The 22,574-nt window shown below is 42.9% G+C and overlaps 1 protein-coding gene and 1 long non-coding RNA gene across 4 annotated transcripts in view; one reads left to right on the top strand and one right to left on the bottom strand.

The window, feature by feature from the left end:
* Positions 1-19,691, top strand: part of CRACD (capping protein inhibiting regulator of actin dynamics) — a 124,341-nt gene extending 104,650 nt beyond the window's left edge. For all 3 annotated transcript variants that reach the window (XM_081875616.1, XM_081875617.1, XM_081875615.1), the window contains 5 exons: positions 622-807; positions 3,275-6,767; positions 8,331-8,521; positions 11,436-11,610; positions 15,756-19,691. In XM_081875616.1, coding sequence (XP_081731742.1) covers positions 622-807; positions 3,275-6,767; positions 8,331-8,521; positions 11,436-11,610; positions 15,756-15,916 — 4,206 coding nt within the window. In that variant the 3' untranslated portion in view covers positions 15,917-19,691. The remainder of the gene's footprint in view (positions 1-621; positions 808-3,274; positions 6,768-8,330; positions 8,522-11,435; positions 11,611-15,755) is intronic.
* Positions 19,692-19,930: 239 nt separating this feature from the next.
* Positions 19,931-22,358, bottom strand: LOC309349728. The gene is made up of 2 exons (XR_014160140.1): positions 22,291-22,358; positions 19,931-20,409 (listed from the first exon to the last, which is right to left on the bottom strand). It is a non-coding gene; the product is annotated as an uncharacterized lncRNA (long non-coding RNA).
* Between the last annotated feature and the right edge of the window lie 216 nt (positions 22,359-22,574).

Raw genomic sequence — 22,574 nt, 5'->3', positions numbered from 1 at the left:
GGCGGGGTACAAATAATAAATTATTATTATTATTATTATTATTACCAAACCTAGTCTTGCCCCTAATTCACCTTCCCTGCTGCTCTCTTGGTTCTGGTATGACCACTGAGGAAGTGACACAAATGGCGAACCCTTGCTGGCCAGGGGATTGGGATATATCCAGTCAGCCTTTCTCTTGTGAGGCTGTACTGATGAAGTGGATTCTGTCCCAGTGTTAATTCCCAGTCCATACTAGCTGCTGCTAACGGAGTGATCAAAGGGGTTGGACTAAGTTGTGTGGCAGTGAGCAATGATGTGTGGCCCCATTGGGAGCAGACCAGATCTCTTGCCCTGCATCTATAAACATCAGGAACTGGTGGGTTGCATAGGGATAGCATGGTGCTTGAGTGTCTTGGCTACATAATAGAAGAGGAGGCGGTTCTTCTATTTGACTGGAAAAATGAGGTGCCCCCATGAGAAGCTGTGTTTTCACAAAAGGAAACTTCTGGATTTTGCTCCGAGTTCATTAATGAAGACACTGTTTGATTCCAGGTTTGTTTTGTTTTAAATCTGCTAATCCTTTTAAACCTGTCAATTCAACTGTTTAAATCAAGTTCATTTCCACTTGCGACGATTTAACAGGTTACACCGGTCAAATCATCATCGCGGCCGAAAAGGCATCACTCACCTTCTGGCACCATTGAAACGGTCAACCTCGATGCAATTCCCCTGGCAATTGCCCGCCTGGACAACAGTGCAGCAAAGCACAAACTCTCTGTTAAGCCAAAGAATCAGAGGGTTTCCAAAAAGCACAGAAGGTTATCACAGGTATTGAAATTTATCTGCTTTCTATATAGTCACAGATACAGACATAACTTAGATGAACATTCTAGTCATTGATTGTGAGACAGACAGATCTACTAAGAGCGTTGTATAACATTTGAATCTTATCTGCTCACTCTTTGTTCAGTATTTATGTTCTTGCTTAACCATCAGACAACATGCAATCGGCTTAGGGCGTTCATTGCCACCAGACACTATGACGAGCACTGATTGAATCATGGAAATAAGCCCATAAACATTAGTAGCCTAATAATTATCTTAATAGCCTGTATGCCCACATACCTGTATGTATGTGCGCCAGTGGATATCTAAAAGCAGCGAGGGGTGGAGTGTTGATTTTAGTAAACCATCTTTACATGGTAACCTGTTTCTTACAGGTGACCAGGTGAACAGCTATTTATACACCAGCATTAACTGATTATGTTCCTTAAAAAAGAACTAGACACATTTTCTTTGCTTTTTAAAAGGTGGATCATTATAAAGGACAATTCCACCAGCTATTAGCTATAAAGTTAGAATCATGTCACCTTGTTCAGAGGCAGCATGTGCTTAATTACTAAATGCTGGAGGCAAACCACTGAGATGATCCCCATATTTTGCTTGTGAGTTTCCCAGGAGCATATGCCTGCCTAATGTTTTTGTGTATTCTAGCAAGGCAGCTCTTTTATTCTCATGCTTCTATTTAAGAGAAGTACATTGTTCATTCCAGTCTTTAGACACAAGATCTTGCCATCAGCTGTAATGTGAAGATTTCTCAGATGAGTGGAAACTGAATGGTGGAATACTTGTGATCCTGAATCACAAATACATATTTTCAAGAATCGGTAACTTTCAAACTAGTCCCTCTGACAGATCAACCCCCACACTCATGTTTGAGGAGTGGTTGTAGGCGCAACCCTCCCCTCCAATAAATATGCTTTGTGGGGATTTTGGGATGGTCTTGGGAATTCTTTTGCATGGTGGAAAACCATTGAAATGGAAATTGAGCCAGAATTAGAAGAATCCCAAGAACAGTCATTTAATTAAACAAAAACAACATAACAATTGGTTGTGTTGATTGCCCTGGCCTCTGGCTTTTAAGTATATCAAGCAATCATACCTCCTTGCCATGCACTTCGGCCTTTGCCATGCACATGCCGCCCCTCAGTTACATTGCTGCTCACATGTGCTATGTCCACTTATTTTTGCCTTTTTCACAAAAGGTTACTGCACTGAGACATATAAAAAATGCAAGATTCAAATCAGTTGGGAATGGCTGCAAGATCAGTCATTCTTCAAATACTGTAAGTGGCCATAAATTGACTGCTGCATTGTTTTTTCTACTCTGTTTGTCAAGTATTTGTTTTATTTACTTAGAAAATAATGGTATGTAAAGAAAATAAGAGGCTTGAAAGCAAAGGAAATCGTTGAGAAAGTAGGGTAAGCTCTGTGAAGGACAAAATTTCCTGTTTTCCAGCATATGTTTTGTTAATGACCATGCCTTTGTTGGCTGTATTGATGAAAGGTGGAGATTTATTCTTACAGCATGCACTTTTCCTTAAACATTTATTGAAAATTGTGGCAATGTGTTTTGTTTTGGTGACTTTAGAGTCAGTTCCTCCATTGGTGTAGGGCAGGCATGTCCAACTCCCCAGAGGCTGCGATCTACTCCCAGTGTAAAAAAAACTGAGCTTTTTTTGGGAAAGGAGGACCTACAGTTTTGAGCTTTTGGGGGAGTGGGGAGATCAAGAGTTCTTGAGCTTTTTGGGGGGGGGTCGACCTAGAACACCTTCGCGATTGACCTGTTGAACATGCCTGATGTAGGGGATTAAAATAGGAGAGTTGCACCAGGGTGAAGGGATTTCATAGATCCATGTCCTGAGGCTGCTACGATCTTGCCTTTCTGTTCCAGAATGTCATTCCTAGTGAACAGCAAAGTATTTTGATGATCCACTGGCTGCGTTTTCATGCTTAGTTGTGTGCTAGTGAATGCAGCTTAAGTTCTTCCACTTTTCTCTTCCCTTCTTCCAGTGGGGGAAAATGACCATGAAATATCTGGCTTGGCATTATTTGTTTCTCTCCAAAAAACTATGATTGGGAAGCTAAGAACAAAGCTTGGCTTCAGATTGTATGTTTGGGAGAAAAGAACCACAAGCACTGGTTGAAAAATAATGCTAAACCAGATGCTTCATGGTTTGTGTTCTTGCTGGAGGAAAGAAGGAGCAAAGTGAGATAACTTGAACTGTGTGCGCAGACTAGTTAACTTAGCCATAATTTATGGCGCAGTGTTGTGACCAAACGTATGTGTATGCATTTATTTATAGCAAAAAGAACTAAAATGTAAGGCGGTTCATTATGAACTCCAGGGTTATTGACTTAAAACACTAATTAATTATTACCCTGTTCCTCCACACAGCATAGGATGCATAAATAAAAAATGTTAAGCTAAACTGTTTCTGTTTCCTGACACTAGGAGATGCAAAGTGTGGCAGTGGCAGAGGTTGAACAAGAAATCCTAGAACCACAATTGTATGAAGATAAGCTCTCCAGACATGATGGCTACCATATTGCAGACAAGCCTATCCAGCATAGGGAAAGCCAAGAACAGAAAGAGGGCAAAAGAAAGCTAGAACATTGCTGGAGAAACTTGGAGACCGAGAAGAAAGTAGAAATGGCTGAAGCAGAGTCAAAAAGCCACACGGAACACAAAAGACTTCAAGAATGCCACAGGGAAAAAGAAGGGAAGAAACAGAAGCTTCAGGAGGAAGAGCAGCTTTTGAAGATGGAAGAGAGAAAGGGTCAAGAGGGGAAGAAAAGTCTTGAAAAACGGAGGCATCAAGAATTTCAGATGCAGAGGCACAAAGGACTAGAGGAGCAGAGAAGGAATGAAGAGGGCCTTCAGGAGCCAGAGGAACAAATGCAACAGGAGAAAGGAAAGCAGCATGAACTAAAGGAACAAAAGCAAAGGCAGGAACTGGAAGAGCAAAGGCATCAGGAACTGGAGGCACAAAAGCAACTGGAAGACCAAAGACATCAGGAACTGGAGGCACAAAGGCAGGAACTGGAAGAGCAAAGGCAGGAACTGGAAGCTCAAAGGCAACTGGAAGAGCAAAGGCATCAGGAACTGAAGGCGCAAAGGCAACTGGAAGAGCAAAGGCATCAGGAACTGAAGGCGCAAAGGCAACTGGAAGAGCAAAGGCACCAGGAACTGGAGGCACAAAGGCAACTGGAAGAGCAAAAGCATCAGGAACTGAAGGCACAAAGGCAACTGGAAGAGCAAAAGCATCAGGAACTGGAGGCACAAAGGCAACTGGAAGAGCAAAGGCACCAGGAACTGGAGACGCAAAGGCAACTGGAAGAGCAAAGACATCGAGAACTAGAAGCACAAAGGCAACTGGAAGAGCAAAGGCATCAGGAACTGGAGGCACAAAGGCAACTGGAAGAGCAAAGACACCGAGAACTGGAGGTGCAAAGGCAACTGGAAGAGCAAAAGTGGCAAGAACTGGTGACTGAAAGGCAAAGGCAAGAGGAAGAACAAAGGCATCGAGAACTGGAAGAGCAAAAATGGCAGGAACTGAAGGATCAAGAAGAAGTAGAAGAAAAGAGACACAGAGAATTAGAGGCAAAGCAACAACATAAAAAGCTCTTTCAGCAAGGGTGGAAAGACAGGCAAGAACAGGGGACGCAAAAATGGCAGGAAGAAAAACAAGGGCATCAGAATTTAGGACAAAGAGCGCAAGGACCGGAAGAGCAAATGAATGAGGCTGAAAAGCAGGATGAACTGAAACAGGAAGTACTTCAAGTGCAAAAAAGGCAAACAGACCTGAGACAAAATGATCTAGAGGAAAAAAGGAATCTAGAAGGTGAAGAAAGGTTGGAAAGGAAGGGGAGTGCCATAAAGCTGGAAAAGCAAAAGAGACCAGAAGAACTACCACAGAATCTAAAGGAGAAAATGAATAAGGACAAACAAGATCAGCAAGAACTGGATAAACCAATTAGATCAGCAGCAGAAAATGAAAGATGTGAACCACAGGCATGGCCTGAGAAGAAGATGCAACAGGAAGAGTTGATAGAGAGGGAAGGAGGACGAAAGCTGGAAGAACAGAAATCCCCTAGTTTAGAAGGACAAAGACCACTGGAAAAGCCAAAAGAACAAGACAAGTCCTTCCCATTGCAACTGGACAAAAATATTCATTTGGGAGAGCAACATTTGGAAAGTCCTGAGAAAGATCTTCCACTTAGAGAAGCTAGTCAGCAAACGATAAAGCAGCCAGAGAAAGAGCAGAAGGAAGAAGAAACTCCAAGGCACCACCAGAAAAGGGACATTGAAGCTCAAGAGCAGGAAAGAATCTTAGGCGAGGAGCTCCGATGGCAGGAAGTTGATGCGAGGCAAACTATGCCCAGGGGATTTACCTTCCAAGTATCCTCTGGAGAAAAGCAAATTATATTTCCGAAAGTAAATCTGAGCCCAGTTACGCCTGTCAAAGAGGCACCAACTCCTTCAGCTGCAAAAGAACTGACGACTCCTAAATCCAGCAAAGGTTCTCACGGTCCCCCGACTTCTTTGTGTGTCCCCCACACAGCAATTTTGGTCACTGGAGCGCAGCTCTGTGGAACTGCGGTCAACCTCAATCAGATAAAAGATACAGCTTGCAAATCTCTCCTTGGCTTAACAGAAGAGAGAAAAACGATGGACGCACGAAAAACGTCACCAGATGCGAAGCGTAGGAATAGTAAAATGAAATATGCCCAAGAGCCATTGGGCAACCAAACCATCCCAGCTGAGTGGGCTTCTATTAGGTCAAAAATCTTAAAAAGTGCAGAAAATGGCCAGCGCAATGAGAGAGACAAAGGAAGCCTCAGTAGGCATAGCGATGATTGGACACCCAAAGGACAAAACGCTTCCCACGGCAATTTGCGCAAGACCTTATCTGCAAGTGCAAAGTTTTCTATAACTCCTGCCTGGCAGAAGTTTTCGGCTAATGCAAGCACCGAGAGTAAAGTTGGCCTTGAAGCAGAAACCCCAGCCAAGCCGTTGGGTCCACCCACGGTCCATTCAACCCAAGAGACAGTTCATACCGAGGCACTGTCATCTGCAGGGAATAATCTTGGAACACCCACAGGAAATCCTGAAATACATCGCGAAGTGGCAGGCAACACCGAGGGTTGTAAATTTGCCAAAGATCTCCCCTCTTTCCTTGTTCCAGGCATCTCGCATTCTCTAAGTAAGGAAGTTGCCCAGTCGGAAAGTGCAGCAGCTGCTATGGAAACACAGCAGAAGGTTGGTGCAAGGAAACCGGACAGCGCTTCCCCAAATGGAGAAGAAAATGTGTCTCCATTTGGGGTGAAATTAAGGAGGACCAACTACTCCTTGCGCTTTCACTATGATCAGCAAGCTGAGCAGAAGAAGAAGAAAAGGTACAGCGCGGGAGACAGTTTTGATGGGGTGCCCACCCCGCTGGTTACGCCTGACAATGAGAAAGATGCAAATAATATGTTTCTAAAAGAGAACAAATCCCCAAGCCAAGAGAGAAAGGATGTCATGGTTAATTCTGCGAAGAACTCCTCAGCTAATATTAATCAGAATTATACGACAGCTGCACCGGTATCTCTTGCATCTAGCAGTCATGTGTCTGCACCTAGTCAAGAGAAACCCATCTGCAAATCGCCACTCCTGCAAAAACCTGCATTGGCTCCAAAGCCCACCAGCCAAACTCCGCCATCATCCCCTCTCTCAAAAATGCGCAGGTCTCACTTAACCGAATCCACGGGGCAAAGGGTGGCTAAAACTGAGCCTGACACCACCTGGAGAAAAACTGAAGCTAAAGGGAGCTCTCTGCTTTCACAAGCCCACGAGGCAAGCAAGGGGGAAGAGGAAGAGTCTAGGGAGAAGAGGTCCTTTTTCCCATCCATCACCATGCCATGGAGAGAGAGGACAGAGAAGAAGCCAGAGCCGTTGAAAAGAGGTAGGCGAAGAAATGCAGCCCCTAAAATACAGCTCTGTGGTGAGCAAGAGAGATCAATATCGAAATGTCAGCCTTAAACAGTATTGTATAATTTCCTCGGTGGTGGTTTTTATAGGTTCATTACTGGATTCCATCAAAGTTTTATTATGTGCACACCAGGGGTGATTTCACACGTCTCTTTAAGGACTGACGCATAAAGTGATTATTTTCATTGCATAAAATTAGATTACACATAGCAGGGCAAGTTTTTTGTATCATGTCACATTGCAGAAAACACAGTGCTTGACAACAGAAGCAACTAATTAATCTGAGTAATCTAGAGATGTTCATGTGTGTGTAAATGCATCCCAGTAAACTCATATCCCAATAAGGACTCCTCCACATTTTCCTACATCTATATCTTTGGCAAGTCATGTTACTGCTGTAAATCCCCGCATCCAAATGTAGTATCCCCATACAGAGCTCCTGTGCGTGCAGACCCATTCACTTCAACAGGAGGGGTAGATCTGTGCATTAATCCTTTGGCTTGTGTTCCATTGAAATGAATGGCAGTGGTGGAGTTCTGTCTGAGTCCAGAGATTGCTCCAAGGGGATGTAGCCCTTTTGGGCAGCCGACTTGTGTGGGACTTCTAAACTTCATCTTCTGCAGCATGGCCATTTGCAAGCTTGAAAGTTTGCCCAAATATCCCAAAATAGCATGTCAAATAACTCCAAAATTGAACCCCCACGCTTTCTAGAAATAGACGGAGGTGTTAGTGCTCAATAGATGGTTACAGATAAAACAAGTTTTGACATTTCTAGGACAGCTTGCACCGAGATCTAAGGATACAAAGATCTTGTTAACAAAATTGTTGAAAAAGTTGGCGCTGCTGAAGTCTCACCCAAGTGTTTTCTAGAAGTGTGGAGCTAAGCTCACAATGAAGGAGAAAGGGATGAAAGGCTCACTTGGAGCCTAACTTGATTTGGCTTACAGCAAATGTTGAAGGTGAGAGAGGAGAGGATAGCTATGCTGTGAGATCATCTGTGTACTACTTTTTTAAAAAGATAATAGATCATAGAATTGTGGGATCATAAAATTGTAGAGTTGGAAGGGACCATGAGGGTCATCTGGTCCACCCCCTGCAGTACAGGAATATTTTGCCCAATGTTGGGCTTGAACCCAGGACCCTGAGATTTAAGTGTCTCACGCTTTACTGACTGAGCTATCAGCTGCTTAGTGGTGGATACACTGATGGGGTCTGAGCTGGCACAGTGACTTGCTAGGAAAGGGATTTTGGGGTCATGGCAAATAGCTCAATGAAAATATTGACCCTGTGTTTGGCAGGGGGAAAGGTGAATTCCGTGCTAGGGATCATTAGGAAGTTATTGACTCCCCTGAAAAGAAATGTTACAGCAGTGGGAATTTGAACCTTGGTCTCCCCAGTGCTACTCCAACCCTCTGACCGCTGCACCACACTAAGCCATACTTAGTGAATACTGGGTGAGGTATTCCTCTTGGATATCTTGCATGCCTCTCTGTCTCTGTCATACAAATTGGAACCCTTGCACGTTGTGTTCTTCTAGAAAGACCAGTTCTTCAGAGCAGACATTCCATAGACGGCTCCAAGCTGATTGAAAAAGTTGAAACCGCACAGCCGCTCTGGATCACGTTGGCTCTGCAAAAGCAGAAGGGCTTTCGAGAGCAGCAGGCGACCAGAGAGGAAAGGAGACAAGCCAGGGAGGCAAAGCAAGCTGAGAAACTTGCTAAAGAAAATGTAAGTACATAAATCTGCAGGTGATTTTTTTCTTTCTTTAAAGAGCAACAGCAGATCTAACAAATCCAAAAGAATGATCCCTGATGGTATGAAATATTTTGATTTTTTTTCCTCACTAGCTGCCTTCAGATTTTAGAAATTATTTAAGCTTTGGCTAGTAAAGACAGTGGGGAAATACGTAGTTTTGTCGTGGTCATGACCATTCTTCATTCGTAGTAGAACTGGACTGTTGAGAGACCAGAAGAATCTTGGAGACCTCATTTCTAAGCCTGTATTGTGGTTTGGAGAGAGAATTCAACCTTTTCCATATTGCACGATACTCATTGAGGAGTTGGTGAAAGAATAAGAGCAGTATGTCCACACATAGAGAGCAGATATCCGTTTCCTGTTGGTAAGCAACCATTTGTGACTTCAACGCTAAATGGGAGCTGGCAAAAAATTGCAAGCCTTCCTTCCCCCGATTTTTTCCACCTTTCCTTATGTACATGCACCCTCTCCCACGGACAGCATGTGGATTTGTGTATTGGCACCTTCTCTCAAGCAGAACTTGGCTGCTTGTCCCCCCCCCCCTCCAATTTTGCTGGCCAACTGTTCCCAAAGAAGCCAAGGGTTCATGCCGAAGTCTGGTGTTCACACCTCACTGCAGGCCTCCCCAACAACAGCACACAGCTCCTTCTGTCCATAAGTGAAATTATCTCAAGAGAACCTTTTGTGTTATCACATCCTGGAAACCTCAAACTTTTTCCTTTTCCTGCTGGAATTCTCACTGCTCTCATCCCTCCCTCCCTCCATCCCACATGTGACACAGCCCTCTGGTAAATTCCATAATTTCCCATGTACAAGACGATGTTTTCTAATTCTAAAAGAATTTTAAGAAGGGGGGGGGGTTGTCTAATACACAGGTAGTGCAGAGGGGGGACGTGCGATAGGTTCCAGCCGCGAGCAGGAGAGTGTCAGCAGTGATTGGGCGGGTGATTGGTGGCTGTGGCAAAGCCTGCTGTTGACTTGCTGTCACTGCGGCAATTGGGTGGGCGATTGGCAGCTGCTGGTGGTGATGCGGGCGGTTGGCAGCGTTGGTCAGGCAGATGAGCGAAATTCGGCAATCCCCCCCAGAAAAAGCTCAACAACTCTGTGCAGTCTCCCCCCATTTTCTTTATTTGGAGTCCCCCAAAATAGGGGTTGTCTGAAAAATATAGTAATCTGGGGTCAGTCTAAATGCAGAGTGCAGCCAAACCAAAAGGAACTGGACAGTTAGGAGGGAAGTGGAGCTGAAGCACTTCCCATACATTAAAGGTAAAGGTAAAGGGACCCCTGACCATTAGGTCCAGTTGTGGCCGACTCTGGGGTTGCGGCGCTCGTCTTGCTTTACAGGCCGAGGGAGCTGGCATACAGCTTCCGGGTCATGTGGCCAGCATGACTAAGCCGCTTCTGGCGAACCAGAGCAGCGCACGGAAATGCCGTTTACCTTCCTGCTGGAGTGGTACCTATTTATCTACTTGCACTTTGACGTGCTTTCGAACTGCTAGGTTGGCAGGAGCAGGGACTGAGCAACGGGAGCTCACCCCATCGTGGGGATTTGAACTGCCAACCTTCTGATCGGCAAGTCCTAGGCTCTGTGGTTTAACCCAGAGCACCACCTGCGTCCCTCCCATACCTTAGGGAACATGCACCTGTCTCTTGCAACCCTGAAAGCCAAGCATGTGAGGACAGAGGAAGTTTGTGTCTGTGCTTGGTTTGCTCTGCTGCAGTTTTCAGCTTTTTGTGGCCATTCTGGTGGCTTACATTATTTTATCTTGTTTGCTGCCTTACCACCTCAAGGTGTCATACATAGTTCTCCCCTTCCTCATTTAATTCCCACAACAACCATGTGAGGTAGGTTGGACTGAGAGGCAGTGATTGGCTCAAGGTCACTCAGTGAGCTTCACGGCCAAGTTTGAACCCTGGTCTCCCAGGTCATAGTCTGACACTAACCATGTGAACGCTGTAATGAAGTATGTAATGCAATCTATGCTGTTTACTCAGAAGCAGAGATATGAGGGAATAATTCAGTTTGGTACACCTGGCAAAGACAAGCTACTTTGTTTTCACTTTTCAGCCACCGCCCCTCCAAATTTGCTACCTCTCTGAATTTGGCAGTGACATGTAATGTGGACAGAAATGCATTCTACTGGGGATTAAGTATGCCTGGGGAATGCATATTAGTGAAAGTATATACATTTGTGGGCGTGTATATAGCATACATTTTTATATAACATGAAACTGCCTTGCAAAAGTATGTATTTTAGGAGAAATTCACACTAGAAGACTGATGAATTTTCATGAGGGTTTTTTTTATAAAATAAAAACACACACAAACTAATGTGGAAAGATGGAGAACAAAACTTACAATTGGACAAATGAGAAAATTGGAGGAAATGACATTGTCGCATTATTGGTTCATTTGCTTGTCAGCCTGGTGCAGGGGTCAGCAACCTTTTTCAGCTGTGGGCCGGTCCACCATCCCTCAGACCATGTGGTGGGCCGGACTATATTTGGGGGGGGGGATGAATGAATTCCTATGCCCCACAAATAACCCAGAGATGCATTTTAAATAAAAGGACACATTCTACTCATGTAAAAACACACTGATTCCTGGACCGTCCGCGGGCTGGATTGAGGTGATTGGGCCGCATCTGGCCCCTGGGACTTAGGTTGTGTACCCCTGGTCTGGGGCTTATTCCTAGGTGAGTGCTAATTCATCCAGGCTGCAATTCTATGATTACCAAAGCTGCAGTCTTATAACCCACTTATGTGGTAGCCTGAACTCAGTGGGGCTACAAGTGTATAAGATTGTACTGTAAATATATTATTATGTTATAATGAAATATTATAAATGTAATGTGGTTTTTGTTGTTGTTGTTGTTCTTTGCGCTAGGCCAGTATCAGCAATCAGACAGATACTAAAAGTAGTAGCAGCAGCAGCAGCAGCAGAACTAGTACGCTGCCTAGACCTGCAGCCCAGGAAGAGAAGAAAGCTGAGACTCCTCTGTCAAGGTTTGAACGCAGAGAACAGCTTAAAAAATCCAACACTCTTCCTACATCTGTGACAGGTATGTTGTTTTTTTGTCACAGTTATTGACGTTATTGACAACCTTGATGTTTTTGTGATTTCTGAATGGCTCCCCTGTTGACTCATGCTATGTCCTCCGCTCCCCCATACTATATTTGAAGAGAAATTTTTATTTTCTGGCTTGTTTCTCAGCATGGTGTCATGGGCTTTTGAGGCTCAGTGCTTCGGAAAACCAACACTTTCAAATGGAGCAAGTTCCATAACTTTGCTGACCTGACCTGAACACTGAGGGTGCTCGTAGCTAACTAGCTCACAAAAAAATAAAATCATTTATTCATTACTAGCATGCCTAGGTTACTCATACGTTGCACATTACCAGCAGCCTGGAAGAACTCCTGTTCTGATTCACACACATTTTCTCATCTTGTCACCTGGAGGCAAATCTTACCATACTCATCTAACCTCCAATTACTAATATGCCTTAGTGGGAGTTGTGGCCTCAGTGTTTGACTAGATGGAGGTTGGATGAATATTGTGCTTAGTTTTCTTGTCATTTCTACTCAACGCCCGTCGAGCTGAATACCCATTTATTGACAAACTGGATGAATTCAGATTTTACAGCTTGGTTTGAATAGGCTGCTTACTGCTCATGGCTTGGAAAAAAAAGAAAGGGAAATTCTGCCTTTCTCCTTTTGGAATTAGCAAATTCCTCTTGAAAACATGGCCTTTGATAGGTACGTGCCTGGATATAATGCTGGCAGATGGCTGAGAAAGCTGTTATACTAATGAATAATGCGCTAGTATAATAAATACGTTGTTCCCTCTAGCGCACCGAAACCATTAAGTTCCTAGATTATACTGCCTAATTACTGCTTCTTTTGTGTGACTCTTAAACTGTGCCTTTAAAACCTGCAGGCTGATTAGCTGATAGAAACAAGAGGGGCAATGAATTTTATTTCATGTTAGGGTAACACACAAGGGTGGCAAGGGGGAGTAAAATTTTATGTACACCATATTATTTACTATTGCAATCCTTGTTCACGTGATAGAGCTATAGCTTTGGAAACCATTTATTTTTGCGGAGGAGATAAATGAAGCACTTTGCTTCTGCCCTTCCCTCATCTATTCTAGGGTTGAGCTCTGGCATTAAAAACTGATACCATGGCTGTTGGTTTTGGTATCAACAACTTATAATTCTTAGAACTTTTCTCAGGATAGTAACGTTGTGGGAAACCAACTGGCTCCTGTTTCAAGATGAGTGGCAAAAGTTGGGAAGGAGGAATTCTGTGTTCTTTCCAAAAGGGAGATAGATCTGGGAGGGTTGCGGTTTTTCCCAGGGAACTCTAAATCAAGGAGAGAAAGGACTACTCCACAAGCTGAATGTATGGCGTTCTCACACACACCCTCATGCCACATCGGCTCCTTGTACTTGAGGTAGGAGCAATCCAGACATGGAAACCTGATTTCTCATGCAGATTGCTCCTTGTATCATTAATTTGTATGTGCGTTTTCAGTTTCCTCTGTGAGGAAGAGCGGAGATTGCTTCCACATGCAGACAGTTGGGACTGCCTAATTGAAACCTGGTATCTCCTTTTGTTGCCACAGCTTATGCAGAGTAAAGATGGGTGGATGAATTGTTAATGTGAATATTTTTGCATTTTTGCTGCGCTGATGACTTGTCAGGTTTTGAGTCTGTTCGGTGTATTTTAAATGCTATTAATAAAATGCTACGAAAAAACAGGACGAGAAGGGCAAACTTCACCATACCATGCCTGAGAAAACAATAAAAGGGGGTGAGCCCCAAAGACACAACCCCAAAGACACAACCCAAATAGCCAATCCCTTTTGGTGTTTCCTTGCTGACCACACCCACACACCTACCCATACCTGGCAGGCTGGCCTTAGATTGTCACTTTTCCAGCACCAATGCAATGGGGGCTAGTTTGGGGAGTGCGCCGAAGAGTTACAGCCATGTGGACTGATGGCCAGCAGGTTCAGTGGGACCTAGTCCTGATGAAAATGCCTCTCAGAAACAACAGGCTCTTGGAGGCAACTGCTTTTACAGGGAATGAAGGAAGGGTGTCTGATGTCACCCAGTACCAGTGCCTCTCTCCGCTCCCCCCTCTTCCAGCCACCTGCTTCACCCTACTTGCATCCTTATAATTATATACTTATTACCCCCGAAGCTCAGAATATTGTTTGAAAACCAACGTATTTTGGAGCATTTGCATGTAAAGCTTATTCAGCTGGTGCAGCGAGGAAACAAGATATTTCAGCCCTGCTATAAAAGCTTTTGAAGTCTACCAATCTCTCAAACGTTAAAGAGTCAAAAGGAGTCAGCTTCTGCAGGCTTAGAATTCCTACTGGTAAAAAAATAGGTCAGAGAAATGCAAGACTAATTATGGTTTCTCCCAAAAGCATGCTGTATCTTTCCAAAGGTTTTGTTTTTCAAGGTTACAGATGTCTTTGAAGAGATTGTGATGAAACAGAGAGATAATCTGTGCAGGAAGTTCCTCAGAAAATTCTGTTTTGTTTTGTGTTATTTTACTGTTTACTAACTGCCGTATATCTGGCATTGCATGGGAATTCTAAGGCACCAAAAAATATCAGTGCAATTTTGAAAGGTTCAGTCTGCCATCTTAATTCAAAATGGCAGCCAACAATATCCAAATATAGATGAAAACCTGCTCCCTGATCTCCAGAAACAACATGCAAGATTTGGTTACACAATCTCAAGAGATGTCCCAGTGTACAGTGAACAATTTTCCAAAGCATTTAAAAACACTTCTACAATATCCCCACCCACCACCCCAATTCTTGCTTCCTAATGATACAGTTGATCATATACAGCATGTAACATGAAGTCTCCATTTCCCGTGGTTCACTCCCCACCTTCAGGGGGAACATTAGACAAAAAACAAAACGTAAGTCACATTTGCCACATGATTTGTCTTAAGCATGATTTAATCATGAATATATCTCTCCGTCCTGGGTAGATACACAACTCCCCCTTCCCGCACAGTCCCTGCCCGATTAAAAAAAGTCCTCCTGTGATTTGTCATGTCTGAACCAGGAGAATAAGTTCAACTCCAATTAACTAATTTTGTTTCCAACACTGACTTAGTATACCAGCCCTAAAATAACCATTAACAAATATCAGTAGGAAACTTTTCATTAGTATAGCATGTCAGAAAGGTAGGCAGTCCTCTCCTTAGGAGTGTAATGTTTTTTGAAAGAATTCATGCCCAACAAACTTAGATGAGAAAGTAGGGTGAATGGTTCGAATCCCTTTATGCTGTCCACAGCTATAAATTCAGCTTCCAATGATGAATGCTTCTGCAGCTTCAGATGAATTAAAACTTGTGCATTGTTGTGGCCATGCAGAGAACAGGTGATGGAGAAATGCTTCAAAATTATTTCCCCCAATTTTAGGCTTTTGTAGCAATCTACTGCTTTAAGGAACTCTTGATCCCCTGGTACGCACCAATTTTTGTAGTTAGTGTATATATGTGTGGGTGCATGTGCTCTGAATGCAGGGCTGCTTGATCATCGGGTATTGTTCCAAAAGCTGAAATTGTTGGATTCTGCTTTGACTTAATGTTACACTTGAGTCGAGGAAGATGTGAACAATTAACTTTTATTTTCTTACACAACTCCTCCTAAAGTTTAAGAGAAGCCTGAAACAGGACTCAACAGACATGGAACTTCTTCTCAACTGCCACAAAAGTCCTTCCTTTTCCAGAGTAAGGACTTGGTTTTCACTTAGAGTCAGAACTTACTAACCAACAATAAAGACAAAGTCTAGATTGAGGCAGGCTCAGTTTACCTTCGCCTGTGATAACACTGAACATTTTATAAAATACAGTATAAAATGGAAGAAACCTACATAGCTAGGGCACCATGGAGGAGGGGGGTGGTTATTCCTCAGAAACACCTATAACTCTGGCTGTTATGAATTATTAAAAAAAGGAATAAGAATGCACTTCAAGTATATCTCCCTTTTTCCAATTCAATCTTGGGCAGGCCTTTCAATTTTGCTGTGAAATCTTGCTCTCTCCAACTTTCTTGCCTGCCTGTTAAAATGGCTCTCCTGCCACACTGAACATGCACATGACAATGTTTCTGGTAAGCTTCTGCCATTTTACTTTGCAGTGATGGATCTTTTTTCTTTTTCTTCATTAACAGTGGAGATCTCAGATTCTCTTCCGCCGTCACCCTTGACTAAAGAAGTCACCAAGAGATTCTCCACGCCAGAAGCGAATCCGGTGTCGACAGAACCTGCCTGGCTGGCCTTAGCCAAGAGGAAAGCAAAGGCCTGGAGTGACTGTCCCCAAATCATTAAGTAAACGATACTGGTTTTGCTCTCTTTCTGCTGTTTATTAATTGCTCTCTCCTCTTTATTTGTATTTTCACATGACAGAATCAACTGGGACAAACATAAGTGCATATCCTGAAGGATGAAGAACATTTTTAACAGTTTTACCCATTTTTCCTGGCTCACTGCAGATTTCACCTACATTTTAGAATCTTTTGCATCGAAAATCTAGGGACTATAGAATAGAGGTTTAGGCACAAAGCTCAAGTTTCATCTCTCCTGAAAGCATATGGATGTTATGTGTTAGGGGTTCATATCACTTTAAGGATCGGTGCCGAAATGTTCCTGAATTTTGGCTCTGATGGTATGGATTTCCATTTGTGTTTTTTTAATATGCTGCTGCAAAGCAGATACTCCAGCCACTTAAGCTGCTAAAATGAATGTAATGCACATGTTGTTTCCACTTTTGAATGGAGAAAGTAATACCATTTACTGATAAATTTATAAATCTCTACAGGATTCTGGAAAACCTGCCTTAGTAGTAGTAAGGAGAGTATACTATGATTACCTTTTCTTAATGTTGCAAATAATTTATGGATGAATTTAAAATAATTAAGTTTAACTTGTGACTGATGAAAGCACCAATGCGCCCAGTCCTACCATAGAGTTTGCAATATAGTAGAGTCTCTCTCAGTTTGGAGCTATTAATGGAGTTAGCTCTCCTGTAATGAGAACCCATCAAGATATTTTCACAAATTCAGTATTTTGTTTTAAAAAGCTTAATTGTGACAAAAATTGCCTTTATCAGCTGCTTCTAACTGGAAATATATATAAATAATTAACATGCTGAAACAGGGTGGAATCAAATATGCATTTTCCTGCAATGATTCTCCAAACCATGCAGAAGCTCTCATCCAAAATCCATTACAATATTTTCACTGCCGTTGTGTGCAGAAGTAAGCTATACTGGTAATATATGGTAATAACCTATATACCTCCATCTTTCAGTGATTGGTCGCACGGCAGATAAAAATAGGATTAAAAGCACATGTGAAGGCAGGACGACCACAAACACTAATCTTTCAAATTATACATAATTTAAATATTATACAAAAACCCACTTAGCCATGTACTGTAACTATCCCTATGCCTAACTGGTTGAATATTAGGAACCCAAAATATTAACAAAAGGAGACATGATTCCAACTTTGTGAAAATGGGGGATTTTTGAACTGCAGGAACTAGACTGTTTGGACTTCATTCTTATGGACCTTAGATTGCATATTCTCAGGAAAATAATTGTTTTCTGTACTTAATTAGCACTTTGATTTTCAACATCTGTGCCGGCATATCTGCATGTTACGCTGGCAGAACATGACTTCAGCACTTTTGTTAACAGCATGTTTTTAAAATATGTCGTTACTGTTAGATACTCGGTACAGGAAGTCGTAGAACAGACTTCAGATTGTAAATCTGGCTAAAGAACATTGCAGGGATAAGTGTAATTTATTTGCATGTAAGTCTTATTCCCCTTTAAATCTTTTTATCTCTAAAATGTGGAGGAAACAGTGATGTGTTTTTATGGTTACTTTTAAAATTGCTTCAAATTCAAGGATCACCAAATAGGTCTACAAGGTATGGAATTCAGATTGTTCCAGTAGATACGAACTGGTTTAAACAGAACTTCAGTTTGCCTGGTTTGTGGATTCTACAGCAAACGGGGTCTTCTAACTATTCCACCTAAAACTAGTTATATTTTTAAAGCCCCTTTTGTTTATAAGAGGCAAAGGTGCATTTTGATTAACTAATGGCTAATTCAACAGGATCCCTCATAGTACCACATTTGTTTTGCCAGAATAATGGAAGAACTCAATAATTAATCCAAGGAACATTTTGAGAACTGCAGTTCTGCTCCAGAGTACATTTTTAAGGCAGCAGATGCTGTTAATGAATAGGCATCCTACAGAGGAAACAAAAGGTCAGTTGTGTTTCTGTAAAATTGCAAGCACAAAGGGGTTTTGGCAGTTATGTAGCTGCTACACGAAGCGATGTCCATGTGGTTATTGGGCTATCAGTGTTGTTTTTGGTTTCATATTTAAATTCAAACCATAAGCGTTCCTAAATAACCCATCAATTTCAGGATTATTACAAATGTTTAAGGCAAAAGCAGCCTTTAGGATTTCGTGGGAATCAAGTTCATAAAAGAGCCAGTTACTTGAAGAATTGAAAGCAGCTCATATGCTTCCATTTAAGCGGCAAAGATTTCAACCAATATAACAGGTATGTTGAGGCTTTATGTTTAACCCATGGCACAAACCCATATACCTACGTAATACAAGCACAGATGGGGCTCCTTCTGGCCAGCAGGGACATGAAGGGAAAAGTCTGTTTGTGGATGTCCATCTCATGCAAAACTTACTGGTGACCCTCGTTTATTTTAGACAGAGGTAAGCTGCTGACACCAGGAAGAGCTCCTGCTGAATGTTGGGATAAGTAGCACATAGTACAGCCTGTATACAAAGAAAGAACAGGCCTGCCTTAATTGGTGCAGAAGCCTCTTGCTGGTGGTAGAAAATGTTTTTAAAGCATGCTTAATCTAGTGGTGCTTAAACCGGGAATTGCATAAACTGCAATTACAACTTTGTTTCCTCAAATCCATTTCCAAGAATTTTTGGGAACAGGAGAGCAGGAAAGGGGAATGTGGGGGGTTGAAAACTGGAGAGTTGGGTGGGATGAATAATAATTTTAGGGGGAGAGGTGCTACTTGCATGATAAAAGGGGGGGGGGAGACCTACCAAATAATTCTAGACACACTGTTAGCATAGAGCGTATAGTGAGTAAATAGTTCAAAAGCTTCAGAAGCCAAGTGTTTTCAAGCATGAAGGGGGTCTAGTGTACGAAAATAGTATTCAGAGGCTCTGATCCAGAGAACCAAGGAAACCAGAAGGCTGTGTATTCCCTGTTCAACAGGAATACCATCAGCATTGATAGCCCTGAGCTTACTGTAGGCAGTAAGGGACACCTGGACTTAAGTTGGGAGGAACCCGCTTTCCCTTCACTCTACTTTACACATGATCAGGGTATCAGTTGAGGTATTGGTTACACTGCAAGGTGTGCTGCCCCTGCAGATATTTCCCCAGTCATTTGATGGGGGAGGGGGGTGTCCAAAGCAGCACTCTGTTGCATTTATAGGAAGGGGAAACCCATTTCCATTCATGAATCAGTATCTGGATCAGAGTTGGGGGTATGTACAATATTGGTTTGGAAACCTTTTTAGAAGCTTATATTTTCAACATTTTCATTTCATGTAAAAGTCAACTTGAAAATTTTGCACTAAATACCAATGAAGTGTTACTTTGCTTAAGCTCTGTCACAGCCTTTCTACTGAACAAACATGACATTTATTCAAAACACTTAAAAAACCTGATCTGACCACTATGTAGAATATGGTCTCAACTTTTGGTGGCGGTGGAGTAACTTATATACAAAAGACTTAAGCTATAGGAAGTTAATCATATCCAAGTTCTGTTGAAATTAATAGGGCTTAAGCCAGTTATGAAAACTATGTTGTATTGATTTCAACAGGAGTTGGGCATCACTAACGTTTGGGAACAAAATATTATTTCTGAGGTTACAGATGCTTAACCTCTGTTGTTCATATAGTGGTGTATAAAATTATGAACAAATGTACAATTGTGGGGTTTTGTTTTGTGTACTTTTTTAATTTTTCAAATGTTTTAAAGTGCAATTGTTTCTTATACTAATGTCATTTTAATTCCTATTAAATTATAATCTGCTGAAAGTTATCAGAAGATGTACGTATTCATTGTCTTTTTGTTACAAATGTCAGGTTTATCTTCTAAGAAAAGCCTGAATTGCTATAGGTATCTAATTATGTGTTTTTACCAACAATAAAACCTAAGTAAAATGATCTATGACTACGGGATATATTAGTGCAATTTCTCTTTTTGGTTTTTGATCGTCAAATTTTAATGTAAATGGTTAATCACGGAAAATTTGTTCTATTTCAATAAAAAAAGACGTGTTTATGTAGCTTTGAAAGTACTTTTTATTTATGTTCTCATTTATGGGTTATTCATTGCTGCTTGTTTTTTTAAGGTTACATGAAAAGGTATAACAAGACGTTCGTTCCTGTTGGTGATAATTCAGGGGAAAAACAGTGAGTTGTACTCCCATAAATGGAACTTTCCCTACCCACCCCATCCCCCAGTGTGTCCCTAAAATCTGCTTTATGGGCTTGGAGGACTTAGAAGCAGATTAGGATGGCATAGAGAGTTACAGTGAGGAAGACAGGAAAGGGAAGTCATGCCCTGTCTGCACCCATGACATTAGATACCTGTGATCTTCACCCAAGAATTCATCCATAACTGTTAAGAGCACCTATATGGAGGTAGTTATATTACCTTTTAAAAAATGTCCTGTATGCTATGCATGATCCTTATAGCATGTAATAGAAAGAGCACATTGTTTCACAACATTAGCACTTTGATGTTCAACATCTACCTGTTTTCTGGAACAAATGTAAACTTCTGTTTTGTCATCTGCGCATTACAAAAATGAGCCAAAGCAGCACTAAGTGTCCTGCCAGCACAAGGATTCCTGCTTAGGCAACAGGGCTTTTCCTCTCTCCCGCCCCCCCCCCAATCTCCTCTGGTGCTTCCCTCAATCCTCTGAAGCAGATTTAGAGAGGGTGCAGGTGTCTATGCAGGGGAAGAAGAGGCAGGAAGTCCTGTTGTGCAAGCAGCAATCCAATCCTTGTGCTGGTGGGACACTTATCCCCGCACATATATCGGTATTGCAATATATGATAAAAAGTTGAACCCTATCAGCTCATCCATTCTTGCAATATTCAGTACTTTTCTATCACGCCATCAGTGTTGGGGGTTGATGTTGCTCTCAGATAAAAAGCTGATGCTGTTTTCGAAATGCTTTGTATTAGCAAATCCATAATTTCAAATGACTTTCTTAAATATTACCGTATTTTTCGCTCTACAGGACACACCGGACCACAAGACACACCTAGTTTTTAGAGGGGGAAATAAGCCTGTCCGCTTCTCCCAGAGCTTCTCGGGGCTGCGGGGGAAGCCCGGGTTTCCTCCGCCCCCAGCCCCAAACAGCAAAGAAGCCAAGACAGCGAGTGGGATGGATCCTGCTCGCTGTCTTGGCTTCGTTTTTAGCTGCGCATAACCTCTCCAGCCAGCAAGGCTGCGCGCGGCTTTGGCAGAAGCCAAGACAGCGAGTGGGATGGATCCCGCTCGCTATCTTGGCTTCTTTGCTCTTTGGGGCTGGGGGCGGGGGAAGCCCGGGTCCCTCCCCCAGGGACCACACATTCGCTCCATAAGATGCACAGACATTTCTCCTTAGTTTTTAAGAGGAAAAAAGTGAAAAATATGGTATATGCTGGCTTTTAGGGGGATAAAAATTATTCCGCATTCTAAAGTGCCCTGGTAAATATAGTATGGCATCTACCACAGCCATGGTGAGTACATTTTAACATATTAGCCAGTGATGACCATGGCTATTAAAATATATTTATGTAAAGTGCACAAGTAACTTGATGTCAAGAGAACTCTTATGTCAGGAAGCTGGGATTTAAATTAATAGATGATTTTGCTCTGAAGACAAGGTTTTCTATTTTGTACTAGGCCTGGGCAATGTATTGATACATCGCCCAGGGCCAGACCATGATGGCCGCTTCACCTGGCAGTATATTGCGGGTGAAACTGTCACCGCTGAGTCCCTCTGCCACCAGCAGGCAAGGGAGAAATGAGCTGCAGCAAAGGTTTCACCACTGGGTGAAGCAGCCATTGCGCTCTGGCCCTCATACTGCTGACAGAGGAGCAAGCTAATATGTTCCTCCATTAGCTGCCTGCACAGGCAGATGGCTCCTTTGAGGTTGTGGGGTGCATGGCTGCCTACCCCTCAGCGGCGAATTGTAGCAAGCCAGAGGTGGGGTTGGGGCTCTATTACACTTGAGGGGGGGGGTGAGCGGGTTGCCTCTACCTCCTGGGAGAAAGAGGTAGCTCGCAGGGCCTCCTCAAGTGTAACAGAGCCCCCACCTCACCTAAGCCAGACGTGGGGGTGGGGTGCCTCCCTTAAACTTCTCTGTTCAGGGGCATGTGGCTCCACCTGCCCCTCAACAGACATTGGGCTCGCTGAGCAGTGCAAACAAGTTGCATGGTCCCTGCCGTGAGGCACTGGGGTGAAAGCGCCTCAGCTCCTGCGGTGAGTGCTGCAGCAGTTTTACCCCACACCTCGGACCAACGTGGCTTGTTTCAACATCGCAGTGTATCGTCAGATCACAGCGCTTGGCTGGTGGTACATCGTGATGTTGAAAACCTAACACCACCCAGCCCTATTTTGTACAAGCAAAGTTAAAAATACTGTATTTTTTGGTCTATAGGATGCACTTTTCCCCCTCCAAAAATGAAGGGGAAATGTTTGTGTGTCCTATGGAGCAAATGCAGGTTCCTTGGCTTCAGCAATAGCAACGCGAAGCCTCTGAAGCGCAGAGGGAGCGCTCCCTCCGCGTTGCTTTCGCTGAAGTCTGGAGAGCGAGAGGGGTTGGTGCGCACCGACCCCTCTAGCTCTCCAGGCTTCAGGGATAGCTGCCTGAAGCCTTCGGAGCGCAGCGCAAGTTCCCACTGCGTTCCAGAGGCTTCTAGTTC

This window comes from Podarcis erhardii (genome assembly GCF_964252035.2).
Source record: "Podarcis erhardii genome assembly, chromosome: 9".
Taxonomy (NCBI): domain Eukaryota; kingdom Metazoa; phylum Chordata; class Lepidosauria; order Squamata; family Lacertidae; genus Podarcis; species Podarcis erhardii.
The sequence above is the reverse complement of the archived record's forward strand: the minus strand, read 5'-3'. Positions and strand labels throughout refer to the sequence as shown.